The 17,766-nt window shown below is 37.7% G+C and overlaps 1 protein-coding gene across 4 annotated transcripts in view; it reads right to left on the bottom strand.

The window, feature by feature from the left end:
• Positions 1 to 717: 717 nt before the first annotated feature.
• The window catches only part of ARHGAP18 (Rho GTPase activating protein 18), a 171,538-nt gene continuing 154,489 nt past the window's right edge, over positions 718 to 17,766 (bottom strand). For all 4 annotated transcript variants that reach the window (XM_058566311.1, XM_058566314.1, XM_058566313.1 and 1 more), the window contains 3 exons: positions 7,318 to 7,442; positions 3,437 to 3,498; positions 718 to 2,227 (listed from right to left, as the gene is read on the bottom strand). In XM_058566311.1, coding sequence (XP_058422294.1) covers positions 2,136 to 2,227; positions 3,437 to 3,498; positions 7,318 to 7,442 — 279 coding nt within the window. In that variant the 3' untranslated portion in view covers positions 718 to 2,135. The remainder of the gene's footprint in view (positions 2,228 to 3,436; positions 3,499 to 7,317; positions 7,443 to 17,766) is intronic.

Raw genomic sequence — 17,766 nt, 5'->3', positions numbered from 1 at the left:
AGACTCAAAGCAAATATACTTGTTTTTATTTTCCCTCACACACACACAAAAGCTAATCTACCCTGAGATTTAAAATTCACTAGGAAAACAAATTGCAGAAAAAGCATTGGGGTTAATTCCAGGGCGCTAATATTTGAGACATCTTTCTTGGTTATTTAAATGCAATATTGTTCAATGTAATGAACCTGGGTCATGAGTTCTAAGCAGCACTCAAAATAAAACAGCATTTTCATATTTATTTACCACCATCTGGTACTTTTTCATGATCAAAGCCCCTTGTGCCCCCACACCCAGGTGCCCAGTAAACGTGTGAAAATCGGCTGACAAGGGCTTTAGGAAACCATTTATGTCGATCATTATATTCACTCCTGTCTTTTTTTTGAAGTTGTGCACGCTTAAAACGTTTTAAGCACTTGATTTTGTTTTTATATTGTTAACTGCTTTCAAAAACCATTAATAAAACATTTTGCTAACTTGGAAATTAATATATATTGTCCAAGTCAGAAACAGAATACACTGTGTTTTTAAAAATCCTAAAGAATAGTAATTTACATAAGGAAAAAACTAAGGAAGGAAACAAGTTTCTCTCTCCCACACGTCTTCCCACTTTAAGAATTACACAGGAGCAAGAACAGCAATAAGAGTTTTAACAAAACAAAAATAGTCCATTACACACTCGTGAACACATAGGATTAAAATAATTCCAAGAGAAGATAATTGAGAAAAAAGCATTTAATTATAAAAAAATTTTTTAAATAAAAAAGCAATGGCATAAATCACCACAGGGTTATTTAGTGATCATATCCACAGGCTGCTCTTGTAATTAGATGCTAAAAATTTACAACTGCTCTCATTAACAGCATTTTCCCTCCTAATTAGTGACATCAAGAGCTTCCGAGAATGTGTAATTCTTCCTAAAGTACTGCTAAAAGTCTCATAAACACAGTTTGTGCAACATTCACTTACATCACCTTTTATTTACTACCCTGTAAGCTCATAAAATATTGAACATTTCTCTCTCAGTTCATGCTTCTTATTTACAGTACAGAGGCTCATCTCTTGTCACGATAGGTTTGTGCATTAAAATCCCTGGGAATAGTACTTTCCACAGCATTTTAATAAATTTACTCTGATTATTTAAAATAAGTACACAAACAAAAGCTTGTTCATATGACTGTGTCATATCCAGAGGAATAACTCTTCCTGCAAACGTATTGATGTGTAAAAACATCCCTCTTTCGGTAGAATACATTACCCCTCATTACTGGATTACACTACCATGCATATTTATAATGCTACTATGACAATAGGTAAAGCCAGCTATGACTTCTAAATTTCATTTAGATGAGTACAGTGTACATGACGTGATCTGGCTTTCACTTCTTGTTATCTATAATCCAGTTACTCCACACGGATATATTTTATTTATTCTTAGTATATAAGTATTTAACGGTTCAGTGATAATTGGCAATTTCTGACAGTTCTATTTTCTTGATAGTGGATAGGGTTCTGTGCACCTACATCAGATAAACTGAAAAAAATGCAAATCACTTCATGTGATACAGCAGGAAGAAGTGGGATGTTATTGTTTGAACAAATGATTCACAGAGATGAATATTAACATTCAATAGTGACAGGAATACTGTTGAATTCAGGATAAGACATACTGTCTTCACAACTTGCCACACCTGGTATTTGTCATCTTTTTGGCTAAAAAGCAAACTTAATTGGGAAAAGGCACATGTGACAAGGAGAGAAAGATGAGAAAGCATGGATTACTATATATACGATTTTAGGAGAAAAAAGTGAGAGGGAAGAGAGTATATTTTCATACAAAAAAAACTATGTCACATTGAGACACATTTCACAGAGTATATGAAAATAGCCTAGAAGCTAATTAAGCCCCTTCCCTCTCACTCCAGAGATATTTATTTTCTAATAATAATATTAATAATAATAATTAACATAATCCTGGCAGCAGCAAAAATCTATAACATTTTAAGGCTTGAGTCTCAAAATTCAATAGCTGGGCACATTTGAATAATAAGAGTCCTGTCATTTCTTTTATTTATAAACACTCTTGACTCAGCGAGTATTATTAAGGAAGGCCTGGTGGTTACGTGCAGCTAACTCTTCTAGGATGCCTTTGACTTTATAACCCACTCAGCATTTGGGTTGAGCTGATATAAGTCCTTCATGTAAGTGTCGTCATCGAGGCAGCGTTCTCCTATAAAGAGATGTTACATCAGTTTAATCCAGCGAGGAGACTGGGATGCAATTTTAAACTTAGGCCTAATGGTTTAATTCTGAAGTCTTACATTTCAAAATATTTCTCATCCTTTCCCATCTCCCATAATATTATAAAACTTGATGAAAATATTGGAAAAGTCAATTTAGTAGTCTTTCTCTAAATGAACAGGTTTCAAATTAATTTAAGAAGTTGAAAATACTTTGTGTGATGGGCGTTTAAATAGTTCCTTGAAAGCTTCTTCACTTTTATCAAATGTGGCAACAGTTTTGAATACATCTCAGTAAGAAACCACACTTAATTCCCAATATCTAATAGCAAAATGCAAAAAACAAACATAGTAATATTTAAATAATCTTTACTAATAGAGTTAACAAGTCTAGGTTTTTAATGGAGTTGTAATTTATTTAATTTTAAGAATGAGACTTCACATTCCTGTATTCAACTTTCAACATTTACCAACTTTTTTAAGTCCCAGAAAAAATTCTATAAAACTTATCTTAAAATATTTCCAATCACTACTTTGAATTAAATATCATTTCATTCATTTGTTAACAATTTCACCTTTAATCATTTTCAAGGGTCAAAAAAAAGAGAAAAAGTTTATTTTAAATTTTAATAAAGAGATGAGTACCATCCACTGATAATTACAAATGGGCAATTAAAATATAAGATGTGGTTAATGTTAATCCGTATATCCTGTTTCTATTTCCTAAGTTACTAATGTGTTTGTGTGTTTGTGTGTGTGTGTGCCCGTGTATTATTTAATAGGAAATCAATGACGGCAAAAATAACTTCTGCTTTCACTAAAAATATCTAGTAGTATACCATGATAAAAGTGTTATGTTGGTCTTAGATAAGCTCAAACACTTCCTTTATTAAGATGTGACATAAGCATACAAAAAAGAAAGAAGTTTATAAAAACTTCATTAGCCATTCTAGAAGTAATTCCTATTTCAAGGCACTTGCCTTTGCTGAGCTTCAGCACAGATGGGCGTTTGTAAGATGAAGCTCAAACAGAGCCTGAAGAGAAAGGTCAGACCACTAAACAAATCCACAATATTGACCAACTATCTATAGTGTGCTGTATTTACTTCTAATTTCCTTTTCTCCTCCAAAGATATAAATAATAACCATTGGCAATGTCAAATCAGCATATGGAATACAAAGAGAAAAAAATGTGCTTACCAATATTTCCTCCAACTTCATACAAAGAAACTTCCCCTTTCTTGAGAGCCTGGGCTATCCCACTATTACAGACAAAACAAACTGATTAGTTGTATCATCAGACAGCTTGCAAGTAAATCACTTTAATGTGCTTGGGGAATTCTGGCTTGTACGGAAAATTCATAACTTAGACACACTGTAATTATCTACACATTTGTATTTTTCCATCTGTTAAATGTGCCGAATAGGTAATAAAGATGTCACACCTGTAAATTAAAATAAACAAATGGAATTATAAATCTGAAGGCAAAATAATAAATCAGTATCTAAACTGGTAAAATTAAAAAGGAAAGTAACACAACATTTTAGCTGCCAATAAAATTACTAATTTGATCATCTACTTTGCATAGGGGCCAAAAAGGTCCTCATAATACAATAAAAAGAAATGTTCCTATGTTTGTTTTCACATTGCATTTACTCAATAAACATTTATCACGAGTTTGCTGTGCTGACAACTCCAATAGTATGCAAGATGAATGTTGACAATAGAACACAGTTCATAACCCTTCCTGTGTTGGCCGTCCAAATATGGAAGGTATACACATTCCAAGGAGAAGTAAATATTCATTATGAAGACTTTACAAGTAGGATGCATTTACAGGTTTATCCTCTTCAAAAAGTAAACTCTTTCAGAACATTAGGTTCAAACAATAAAGATTGGTAAAATTCAATGGTTTTCGAAATTCTCTGTATACAAATTACCTGGGAAATTTGCCAAAAATTCGGATCCAGAGCTCTAGAAACTCTGTTTAATATATCTAGATGAAACCTAAGAATCTGCTTTTGAAATGCTCTATAGTGGATTCTGATGCATGGAAAGGTTTGTGAACCACTAATACAAGGCCCAGACGACACACTCCCTGGAACTGAGAAGAGAAAACCAGGTCTGACTTTTATTCAAACTGTTATGAAAAATATAGTACAGTAGAAGCTTTCTTAACCAATCATTTAATGACTCATCTTTGGTTATTGAACTCTGTCTACTCTGCTGCCTGTGGCACACTGGACACCCAGGGCTACGTATGTCCTCAGCTTAAGATCCGCCTGCTGAGTTCTATCCTAACCAAGAGACAACACACCTTGTTTTTAAATTAAATAATTTAATCATTACTGTTTTTATTTAGAATATAGTATGTAACCTGGTAAACTATGAGTATAAAAAGAGTCATTTATCTATGAAGACCAAGTTGAATGTTTGGGGAGACCTGATAGGAAAAAAAAAAATCCAGTCAGATATTGCTTTCAGATTGCATCTCCAGTATCTCTCTTCTTGCTCATTTCAAAGAAACCTCAACTGGATTTCCTGGTATATACAAGTTTTCGCATAATGCTAATCAACGAATCCATTATTAAAGAAAAGGCAACAGCCTTTATCAAAGACTTATGAATGAATGTGCAATTTATTGTACATTCGTTTTATGTCATTCACGTGTTCTTGGCTTCAGTAGAGAAAGTAGGGGAGGAAAAAGATGGGGGAGTAGGGTTTCTAACTGCGCTACACAGGTGGAATGTAAATGGGAGAAGGAGGGGAAGTGGTGGAAGAAAATATACACATAAACATTTATTGAGGATTTCACTTATTAGATGGCCCAGACAGTGCTATGTGCTTCATGGTCAATTTCCCAGTTAATTATCACAAGACTATAACCTAGGCCCTATGATGGTCCACTTTTACAAATGAGGAATTTGAGACTTAAAGAGATTATAAAAACTAGCCTAAGATGAAACAGGAAAAGCTGGCATTTGGATCCGGATCATCTGCCTCCAGCATCTCCAAGCATAAAGAAAGGGGCTGAGGATTGAGGGGCAGAAGAGGCAAATGGAGAGAGAAGTTGACCAGACTTCCCTCTACGGGGAGCAGAATGGGGAGAAGGGAGGAGCTAGAAGAGACCCTGCTCCAGGGTCAGCAAATGCTTATTTAATAAAAACTCCACAAGCAGAAAATGCAAATATGCTGAGGACAATTGTCACAAAGCTGGTGTTGTCTATGAGAATATGCCCATTACTGTCACGTGATACCCTAAACATACAACTAAACTATACAACTTCATCGTCGCATCTTGTGTTATCAGTAAGTAGAGGAACAAAGTACAGACAAAATCTAGCACTTGGGTCCTGAAATTAAATGCCGTGTAAATTAACCGTGGCTAGCCCAGAAGAGACTATATCTGAAGTCTGGCCAGCTCTTCAGGTATACACTCTGCGAGAGGATGGGAAGTCATCCCCGGTGGAAAGAATGGCAAGAGTTGTTATCTACTAAGTCATGTCAAGGAGCAGAGAGAAAGCTGATTAACTTCATTGAAGTGGAGAGATCCTTTAGGCAGCAAAAACATCCCAGAAATTCCACCTGCTCCCAGGACTTAATCTTGAGAAATTCCAACTGCTCCCAGGATTTAATCCTGAGAAATTCCAGCCACTCCCAGGCCTTAATCCTGAGAAATTCCAGCTACTCCCAGGACTTAATCCCGAAAAATTCCAGCTACTCCCAGACTCTATACCAATCACCCCCAGATCCCTGCAGTCTCTAGACCCTCTGGCCAATATGGAGAGTGGTACAGGCCTGCCTTTCAAGACAGAAACCACTGATTTAGAATTCAGCTCCACCGTCTATGAAATGTGTGACCATACAAAGTCTCTGTTTTCTTATCAGTAAAACAGAAGTAATTAATATTAGTACTTACTCCAGAGTGTTGCTGAGAGAGAAGTTTATGCTGGCTTACTGAAAGCCCAGATATTACCAATAAGCCCCTGTTTTATTTCATCACCATCTGTTAACTGCCCAGGCTCATCTCTTCTCCCAATTTATAAACCCTGAGGGAAGATACTTTAAAATATATTTTATACCCCTTCCAACATCTAGCAGAGGGCCTTCAACAGAACAGAGACATATTAAACATTTGTGGTATAGTATTAAAATTGGAGAGTTTCTGACAGAAAACTTGACTGAAGCCCTTGAATGTTAGAATGAGGAGATTAAATTCTATGCGAGACTGAAACAGAGTATTCATATGCTAAGATGCCAATGCCGTTGATTTTTCTGTCTTTTTAAGAATAAAATTTAGATTAGTTTATTTCAATGAGTGGAAATGAGGGAGGAAAGCACTAAAAACATAATTTTAGCTAAAAATAAGAATTCAAAGGATAAAAACTGAAAACCCAATACACTTGTTTGAACCTTTAAAATTCAAGAAAGGATATTACAAAATGTCTTGGAAAGTATATGTTCTAATATTATCAGTGAGATGCCAATGGCTTTCAAAGAAGTCCTCCTGCCCCATCAGCTCCAGTCCAGAGGAAAAGGTTTGGTCGTCGCTAATGAGGACGGTGTGCTTTGTACCTGGAGACTTCAGAGCTCAAGAGACTGGATGTCCCCCTCTCCATTCTTTATACCTTCTGTTTTTAAATTCAAGCATTCCTTTTCATTCATTATATTTCATAGAAAAAGTTGTATCTTTTATTTGTTTGTTTTAATCCCACTGTATCCTAATTAGTGATTTTCCTAACAGCCTACACACAGTAATTAACCTCCAATTAGCATATTCTGGAAAGAATATCGAGTGGTCTCCGGTGCCAAGCCCATTGTAGGCACAGTGGAGGAATGCTCAGACATCCTGCTTGAAACAGGCTCCACTTGAACACAAACTACATCAAATGGACTCAACTCATTCCAACAGTCTCATTGTTAAGTCTGCTCTTCTTTTGCGCTGGAAAGACAAAATTTTTAAGCACTTCATACCACCCATAGCTAAAAAAAAAAAAATAAAGAGGGGAGGGAGAGAGAAAGAGACAGAGCGTGCAAGTGAGTTATGCCACGGAATAATTAAAACAAAACAGGCCTCTACCTTTCTTGGCTGAGAAACCTGGCAAGTACATCACTGGCTTTTAGTTCTTCAGTTAGCTGTATTGCCATGGAAACTTTCGAAAGATGGGGAGCCTGCACTCGAATCACTCCCTGAGGAACGTCAGCCTGCAAAGCAATAATGACACTGGAACAAAGCTGGCAGCAGCTGGAACATGTAACTCTGTACAATGCATTGTATGGTAAGTGTGTTTAACTACTACGCATTTTACTCCACCACATAAAAACCTTAACTACTGTATAATGTAATTTGCTAAATTACATCAAACCTCAAATATCCTCTTAATGGTGATAGGGGAACTTTATAATGCCTGTGCAGTAATGCTTAATTATTTTTAAAGATGTAAAGAATGACAGCAATAACCATTACTGCCATATTAAGTGCTGATTTCTGAGTATTATCTACTAGAAGATGCTTCTTCATGTAGCGATTTATGAAATTGAATCAGAAAGAAGTTAGTTGGTGTGCTATCGCAATGTATGCATTTGAAAAATCTTCTGGCACATTCACAAAATTTCACAAAAAATTTTTTCCCTGAGAGTATTAAAAAACAATGAGATACACTTTTCTAATACATTTGTATTGTGTCTGCTCCTCACTTGGCTAATGGGCTTACACCGTGACCACACTCTTTGAACTTAAGATGACCAATTCTAAATCCTCTGCCCAGAGATGTTGAGAACATTTTATGTATTTGTAGCAATGAAAGATTTTGAGAATTGTAATATCAAAATATCAGCTATGGCATTTGAAATATTAGACTTAATTAATTCCTAATGGTTCTGCTAAAATAAATACTAATTTATTATTTATAACCATATAAACAGACTTAGAACAAGCAGCATGAAAAAATTCTGTTTAAAGACAATGTTTTAAACATCCCAAATACCCTGTTTAATTCAACCAAAATTTACTAAGCATCTACTGAGTACCAGGCATTGTGCAAGGCCTACTTACCTCGTAGATAAATAAGACACAAGTCCTTTACTGCACAATGTTATTTTTGTGCTCACAATATCATTTTTAAGTACGTGATCTTAAATTGCTTTTTTTTTAAAACATAAAGCACAGATATACCATAGGTGGAATTAATGTGATTTCTTTCAAAGTTCAACAAAAATAATATAGCTTTAAAAAAAAATATAGCTGCATAAAAATGTAGGTGCCCCCAAAAGATTTAAAATCGCTTCTCAGTAACATCTGAGATGTAGTGTGGGATTAATAAAGAAAAGAAATGATACCGCCTAAGACTGTACAAGGGAGCACGGCGTTGGGTAAGACCACCTTCAAAGGGCTGCACACCTGTGACACCGGTGCAGACACTGCAGAGGGCCTGACACCAACCTCAGAAACCCTGCCGCCCCCACTTGACCACGCAGGGAAGGGCCACGGGGCACACTCCTTCCAATCCAGGCAAAGCGTTCTGGCAGTCCATTCGCCATCCTGCTGGGCGAAGGACTGCATACTCTCACCCTTCTCTACCTTCTCTTCCTGGGTAGACTGTGCTCAACCTGACCCCTAAAGGAGGTCCCAGTCTCAGCCTGTGCTCAGACCCCTCAACTCTTGCTCCGTCTCTCCTATCCACACTGGACCCTTGGCTGCCTTCGTGGACTTCCAATTTCTGGGGCATGCAGTTTGGCCTGATTCCTTAGTCCAGTCTCTGAATTCCACTTTGCCTCTGGGAGGCAAGTCTAATTTACCTTTTTCCTTGACTCTGTGACAGATTTTACTGTCATTTGTAACATTTTGGAAAATGAGCTGCTTCTTACAATGGATGGGGCATTTTATGTGGTAGGGTTGTTACCTTTTTCCTTTCAAAGCAGTTATTAAACCAATGGTGTATCTCATAACCCAGGGATTATGCCACATACACATCTACCATCTCTAGTTTATAGTCATCCTCCTGTGGGCATTCTGCCTGCTGACCTGGCCTCAACTATCTGTTTCCTCATAGGAGGTAGAAAATAATAAGATGGCCCTGACAACTCAAACGTTGGAGTGAAAATTGTAATAGCAACAGTCGAAGCACCAAGTCTGCGTTCATAAAACCCCAATCCACCTTGTCCACTCAGTTAGGGAAAACAATGTTGATATTTTGGATTCTATTGGTCTATTATTATTATTATTATTATTATTATATAATTATATGTTATATGCTATATTATAATAATAATTATTATTATATTAGGGATGCCCTGAATGGTAAATCAGGGTTTGCAGACAGCCACCTACATTAAGCTGATTTAAAAGTTGGGAAATTATGCTCAAGTCCTAGGGCCAAATATCCTCTCATGCAGGTTTTCTTTGGTGAAAGTAACAGTGACAAAAAGTGTTCATAATTACATCTCATTCAACCCTAGAATATCAAAAAGGCAGGCAAATCTATGCCAACATTTGAAGTGACGTAAGATGATATGATTAAGTTTTTATATATAAATGGTCCATAACAAATGATTTACAAAAGCAAAATGATCCAGAAAAGTGATATATTGCCATAGATAATCCAGGGATGTGGCAACCTTACTCTGCCCCCTGCCTTTTCCCCCACTATTCATTGTGACACATTCTATAGTTTGGATAAAGAAGGCCAGACAAAATTCACTACAAACACCCAAGCTTTCCCACCTTTATGTACGTTCTACTCCCCGTCTAAAGTCTCCTGTTATCCATTTCAAGGCCAAGCTCAAATACTTCAAACTCCACGGAACCTTCCATGATCCACAGGGTCAAAAAGAATTTCCTCCTTCCACAGAAATTTCCACTCAATCCCTTTTACGATGGGGATCCTAATATAAGCCACTTGTATTCTAGTTATATGCCACATGTCTGAGTCACATCTGTAGCCATCTATCAATGTTTACTGATGAAATAAATCACTCAAAAGTATTTCTCACTAAAAATGGTATGCTAATAACAGTAAAATTTCTCTAGAATAAAATGAAGTATACCAATGTGTATTTCCTTAATAGCAAAAAACAGTCTTAGGTACACTGTATAAAAGAAACCAGTTAAGTTGCCTCTATCTACCACATGGTATTCTTTCTACTACAGAGAAAACACAGGAGGGGAAGGAGAGTACAAGAAAGGAATTGAAGATGCTACAAGGGATAATTCAGTCCTTTACTCCCACAGGGAGCTACCAACATCCGCGCGCACCTGCATGAGGATGCAGCTACTTTTCCCCAAGACGTCTTATGAACAGCTTGAAGGCCTCTAATCATACAACCATGGTCTACACTCTCTAACTGAGTTCAGGGATAATTCTTTAATAGTATGGACATGCTTCCATATAAACGCAGCACTGAGGTCAGTGTGGTGTCAGGGTCGCACCCGAGAGCACCCCATCTGACAGAGGAATCCAGAGTCTCTCTGATCATTCGAGTTGGGGAGGAAGAGGCCCAAGTACCTGCTTCTGTGGGCACTTGCGAGTTCCCATGTATATTCGAAGAGTCAGGTGATTGCCCTACCATGGCTTTTGCGGGCAGATGGGGAGTGGCATGGATACAGGTTCCTTATGGCTGTGAAAGAAAAGATTTCCCACACCCTTCCCCTCAGCGAGCAGGAGTGAAGCGAGCCCAGCTCTGGTTCAGCGTTAACCCTTCCCAAACTACTCACTGAACCATTTTGACTCATTTCATAGAGAACTGCAGTATCAATGCCCTTAGAAAGCTTTTAATCAGGCCAACAATGGCACATAGCACCTTCCTAGGTGAACTGGACATATTCTCTGACAACCAAGAAACCTGTGTTCTAGCAGGGGAGGGTGTGTGTGCACATGTGTGTCATAGGAATAATTCTCAGAGTGTTTATTTCTGTGGTAATACATCCCATACAAAATTCTCACAACAATATAAAGACTGAAAGTCTGACTCAGTCTGGATCTACCATGCCCTTTACTGTTGGAGAAGAAATGAGTCTAACCGAAGATGTAACAGTCAAAGATGAAGAGTTTAAAAGTTGCTTCTGATGTGGTGTATATATAGAATGGAATACTACTCAGCCATAAAAAAGACAACGTCCCATTTGCAACAACATGGATGGACCTGGAGGGTATTATGTTAAGTGAAATAAGCCAGACAGAGAAAGACAAACACTGTATGACTTCACTCATACGTGGAAGATAAACTAACACACGGACAGGGAGAACAGTTTGGTGGTTACTAGGAGGAAGAGAGATGGGAGGTGGGCACAAGGGGTGAAGGGGCACATTTATATGGTGACTGACAAATAATAATGTACAACTGGAATCTCACAATGTTATAAACTATTATGACATCAATAAAAAAATTTTTTTTAAAAGTTGCTTCTGGAAAGTTTTTCCTGGATATCTTGACAAGGGTGGACAGATGATATTTACTAAAGACAATAGACAATAAATGATGCCAAAGCTCTTGTTTAAATGGTGTATGACAATTACTATTAAGTTCCAGAATCATGTGGTATCAAATACTGAAGCTATTAGTATACTAATTACATTGAGCTGCCAAGCTTTGAGTAGACACAACATGCCTGATCATTAAGGCAAACAGTCTGTTCTTAACTTGAGCCATAATAATAACTGAATTTCTGGATAGTATAATCTTTGTAACCTTCCTATTTCACGTTTTTTTGTCTTAACAGCCGTGACTCTGTCTCTCTCTCTCTGCTTTTTTTGGTGTGCTTGTGAGCTGAAGTTATGTGATGTGCAGCAAGACTAGAGAAGAGCAGTATTTGACTAACACAATTAAAATTTAGTCACAAAGGATTTTACAACTTACAAAATGTTAGTTACTTTCTTACGCATGCAAAGACTGTTATAATAGAGAAAATGATCTCATATGGTCCTCATACATAGTTTTACTTAGTGACCTAACATATATTTTTAAAAATATGATTTTCTTGCTTATTATTTCGTTAAGTAAACAATGATTTTTTCATCAGGTGTAAACACTACATTGTATTGTTCATATTTTGCACTCCAGAGATTAGAAATTTAATGTCAGACCTTTAGAGGAGACATAAACTCCTCTTCTTTTCACTAAAAGCTAATTTAAATGTAAAGCTGACATTTTTAATGCTACAAGAAAACCTTTTATCTTCAAAAGGGCAAATCAGAAATACAGCTTTCTCAAAAAAAGGCCAGATATTACTCACATTTTAGAAAATTAAACAAGGACATTTTAGCAGGGTATCTTAAACTAAAATGGCATATCCATCGTCTTAGTCTGATTCGAGGTGGACATGTAGAAGGCATTCTCTACCATCTTGAGCTGTCCATGTTCTGATTATAATTGGGCCTTTGTCATCCAAAGGCTTAAACTTTCATCCAACTCACAGATTCAGCGAATTTTAAAGAAAGGCCTGAAATAACTTCCATAGTTAATAAGCATTTAATTTACAATGAAATAAGTTCTGATACTTTTCTCTTTCAATAAGGATTTTTTATGCACTATAAAGAGAAATCAGAGAATGCCTTAAAAAGAAACAAGATTTTGTGCTTGATATTATAATTTGATTTTCCACATGGGTCCCCAAGTAGATCCAGACACTGTTTCCAGACCTAAAGCAGATGCTTAAAACAATACCTGCAAAGATGCTCCAGGTCAGAGCTCTTAAATGAAACCAGAGATGGAATTCTAAACAGAGTGGTGACTAAAGACATACAACCTCAGCCATGAATGACTCAGAGTCCACACTGCACTGCTGCCAACTCCAGGATTCTTCTGGAGAAGATGACAGAAGGTGGCAGCAACAGATTTCTTTTCCATGTCCAAAGACCCAACCCTTAAAATGTTACAAGATGATTCTGGAGATTTTAGCAAGTCACATAAGCTCTCTAAAACTTGAGTTCCTTGACTGTAAATTCAGGGTGCGAAGATGGATCATCCTGAGTTAACAGTGAAGTTAACTACATGGGAGAGAGCTTCTGTTCCCTCCACTAATGAGGGCAGAGGTGGTGAGCAGCCTGGCTTATTTCTCAGAATCTCAGAGCCCCGCTCTGTGCCCACACTCTCTCATAAATGTACAGCTTCCGTTTACTTTGAGAGGTGAGCTTGAATGAGAGAAGAAAAACCATACACATATCTAAGTCCACCATGGAACTTGAAACCTGCGTGATTCAGCAATTCACAACCAATGCTCTTCAAAGCTGCCCTAGATCCTTATTAGTCAGAGATGCAATCTGAGGTATTATGGGTGAAATGATGGGATGTCTCATTTCCTTAAAAATACTAAAAGGAAAAAAGGTGTGGGAGACAAGATGGAATAAGATCAGAAAAATGTGTTTGATTGTTGGTGATGAGTTTATAGGGGTTCATATACTATTCTACTTTTGTGTATGTTAGAAAATCCCATAGTAAAATTAAATATATGTACACACACACGCATATATACCAAACGGGGGAAAATCACCCTTACCGTTTTTATACAATACACACGTCAAAGTCCTGCCCAAGGACATTCTGACTCTGTGGGTCCAGGGAGTGTCTCAGTTATGTTTTTGCTTGTTTTTTGTTCTTTTTTTTTTTAAGATGTCCCTATTGCATACTTCTGGTTAAACACCATTAATCTGGTCTTACCCTCTCATTTTATAGAAGAAACTGAGGTCCAGAGAGATAAAAATGACTTGTCATTCATGCCTCATTAATGGCGGAACTAGGACTATATCCTCAAGCCACATGACATCTGGTGTGTGATGTGCTTGTGTGTATACATGCGAGTGTGTACGCTATCAATCACAAGTATAAATTGAAGGCTATCAGAAAAATGGTTATTTTTAATAGTCTACAATTTTGTTATTTTTCACCAAGTGTTTCCTCCTGCTGTAATTACCAGATAAGTCTCTTCAGTATTGGAGAAATTCACATTTGTACCAAACAATTCATATGCTGTAGTCATTAAAAACATTTGTCTTATTAAGTAGATTGAGTATGTCCCTTACAACCTGGTTCATACTATTAATTTACCTAGTCAAGCTTGTCTTAATAACATCAATGTTTGATTATATATAGTTAGTATTAATAGCATACAGAGTACTTTAAAAAATATTACCTTGAAGAATTTTCATGATCTACAATCTCTTGTCTTTCACTTTTTAATCTCTGGCAATCTGGTTTCTTCCATCAACAGTCACTTGACAATGTTTTTGGAGAAAGTCACGACTGACCTTCCAAATGCAAAATCCGGTGGACCTCTATCCAATGTTAACCTCACTCAATCCCTCTGTAGCATTTGGTACTACTAACCAAGCTCTTTTACTGACTTGACTCTTCCTCCCCAGGCTTCCAAGATGCTACAATCTTCAACTTTCTCTCACTTCCTATTATTTCTTGGCCTCTTTTACCTGCTCCTCTTCCAAGGCCCACTACTTAAATATTGGTTCCCCCAGAGATCTCTTTGCCTTTTAATTGTCTTTCCCCATATATCCACTTTGTGTAATAGGAACCACTCTGTGGCTTCAACTACAATCTCTATGTTGATCCCAAATTCCCACCTCCAGTCTGGCCACTCCCCGAGCTTCAGGCCCATGTAGCCAATGTTCACACAGGCATGTCGACCCCAAATGTCAAAAACTCACTACCTCATCAAAAGTCTGCTCCTTTTGCTTGATCCTCTATCTTGATGATAAAGTCACCCAAGGTAAAATCAGCAAGTCATTCTAGATTCCTCCTTCTTCCACACTCCTCACATCCAATCGGTTTCCACATCTTGTGGGTCCTACTGGCTCACATTTGACACTTCTTTTCATTCGTCTTGCTGGGCCTTGGCCCGGCCCAGGACTGTGTTAAAAGCTATATATTTAACATATGTTATAATGGCAGTAACACATGTTCACTCTATTAATACATGAGCCCAGAATTTGGGTATACATCTTTCTCCGAGTTTTTCTGCAATCTATGGGGAAATAGAGGATAATGGTAAATAGGCCCAGATTTAAAGTTATACGGATTTTGTTTGAAATTCTAGCTCCACCATTTCTAATCAAGATAACCTTAAATAAGTTATTTAAGGCTGCTGATCCTCACTTTCCTGATCTGTAAAAAATGAGACAATAATATACTCCAACTAAACTACCATGAATATCAAACGAGATGATGTTTGCAAAATGTTTAGCATCATGTCTCACCTCTGGTAAGCATTCAAAATAATGATAATTATTACCCCTTATAAATATAGCAATATACTATTCACTGGTTTGTAACTTCTTTCTTCAACATATTATGAATGTTTTCTGATGTCAATACATACACTTGTACATTTTCTTGGTATTTCATTACACAGATAATGCTATAATATATTTAATCATCTCTATCATTTTGGATTATTTCTAATTTAGGCCAGTATAAAGAGAATGGCGATGAACTTAAGCATACCATTTGCATGCTTATCTTATTTTTCCCTTTGAAAGAATTTCTGAGTCCAGTGGGGAGCATGGTTTTCAGGCCTTTGCCACATGCTGCTCTCCAGAAGGATTCTACCAATTTATATACTCCCATCAACACTGAAATTAGCTGCCATCGCCCACCTAGCCTCCTATCTTTCACTCCCGCGATCTTTCCTTCACCTGTCATCATGGCAACTATTCTAAAATGCAAATACTAGCATGTAACTCCTGGGGTCACAACATTCAGTGCTTCTTGTCATATATTGAATAGAAGCCTGGCTCCCCCTTGAGCCCCATTCCAGCCTTCCTCTGCCCCTGCCCCTCCACACACCTCACTGGCCAGTATGACCTAATTTTCCTTCCAAATACCCTCAAACATCCCCACTTAGATATCAAATACACTCAATAGACCCCAGATGAAAATTGTGAACTTCTCTATCTAAGTGTCAATTCCATCCTCCCAACTTCTCAGGTCAAAAAATTTCAAGTCATTCTTGACTTCTTTCTTTCTCTTACAACGCATATCATCATTTTGACATCAAGAAATCCCAACAAGGGCTGGCCCCGTGGCTTAGCGGTTAAGTGCGCGCACTCCGCTACTGGTGGCCTGGGTTCAGATCCCGGGCGCGCACCAACGCACTGCTTGTCTGGCCATGCTGGGGCGGCGTCCCATATACAGCAACTAGAAGGATGTGCAGCTATGACATACAACTATCTACTGGGGCTTTGGGGAGAAAAAAAGGAAAAAAAAAAAAAAAAGAAATCCCAACGGCTCTAACTTCAAAAAATATTCGGAATCCGACCGCTATTCCACCTGCAGTGCTAATACCCTGGTCTCTCACATGGATCTCTACATGAAACTCCTAAATGGTCTCTTAGTCTATTCTCAACACAACAGCCCAAGGGATCATTTTAAAACCTAGTATAGCTTTTCAAGCCTTTGCTCAAAACTCTGCAATAACCCCATTTCCCCCAGCATGAATCCAAATTCCTAACGATGGCCCACAAGGTCCTATGTAATCTGGTCCCAATGTCCCTCTGCCCTCATTTGATACTACCGTCCCCCTTGATGGCTCCATTCCAGCCACAATCACTCCTTGCTAGTCCTCAAATACCCCAAGCAGGTTCCCGTCTTAAGGCTTTTGCACACACTATTCTCTCTGCTTAGAATGTGCTTCCTGAGATACACACCCAACTCATCTAACTGCCCTCCTTCACGTCCTCACTCAAATGAATAATACTCAGACCACCCAACCCAATATCGGCTCCCCCCCCAATTCCCCTTTTTCTGCTCTACCATTTTTATTATTTTTAGAGCACTTACCACATACTAACACGCTATGTAATTTACTTATTAGATTTTTACTCATAGAATTTAAGCTGCACAAGAGCAGCGATCTTTATCTCTTCTGTTCAATAATGTGTTTCAAATGCTTAGAGCAGTGCCTGGACATAACAGGCACTCATCAAATTGTTGTTTAACAAATGAATCAAACATCCCAGGCACTTTCATACTCCATAGTTTCATGCTACACCTTCAAATGACATGGGGGGAGAGTCAAGAAACACGGACCAACAAGACAGAATCGGGGGGTGGCTTATCACCAAGTAGACGGCCTTTGTTTCATCCAAAGGGAACAGCTGCTACTCAGATCCAGGCAATTGTTACCGAAGGAAAGCAGGTCCCCTACCGCGTGGAGACATGGGATGCCCCTACATTCAATTTGTCAAGTCAAAATGGAAGTCCAGACTTTCATGTTCAATCTTTTAGTTTTAAAATTCTGGAATCAATGGAAGCCTATGCAGAAGTTAGTGACTCACGACATGTCCATGGTATTTGACATTATCTTGTAATTTATTTGCTGTTCTCTAATTGTTTTCTGTGTATATTTACTCTCTCTAATAAAATGATAGCAACTGGAAAAAAATTCTGGCAATTGACTAAAATTTTTCAACCAAAGTGACAGGCCAAATGAACCTCCACTGTGGGCCATTGTCATCAACGGGCAACCACTCTGCTGGGAAGCTTCCTCTGCTGGTGAGACCTCTTTCTCCAAATTGCTGCCTGA

The sequence above is a fragment of the Diceros bicornis genome, chromosome 23, assembly GCF_020826845.1.
Source record: "Diceros bicornis minor isolate mBicDic1 chromosome 23, mDicBic1.mat.cur, whole genome shotgun sequence".
Classification (NCBI taxonomy): domain Eukaryota; kingdom Metazoa; phylum Chordata; class Mammalia; order Perissodactyla; family Rhinocerotidae; genus Diceros; species Diceros bicornis.
Note: the sequence above shows the minus strand (reverse complement) of the source record. Positions and strands in the feature narration are given on the sequence as shown.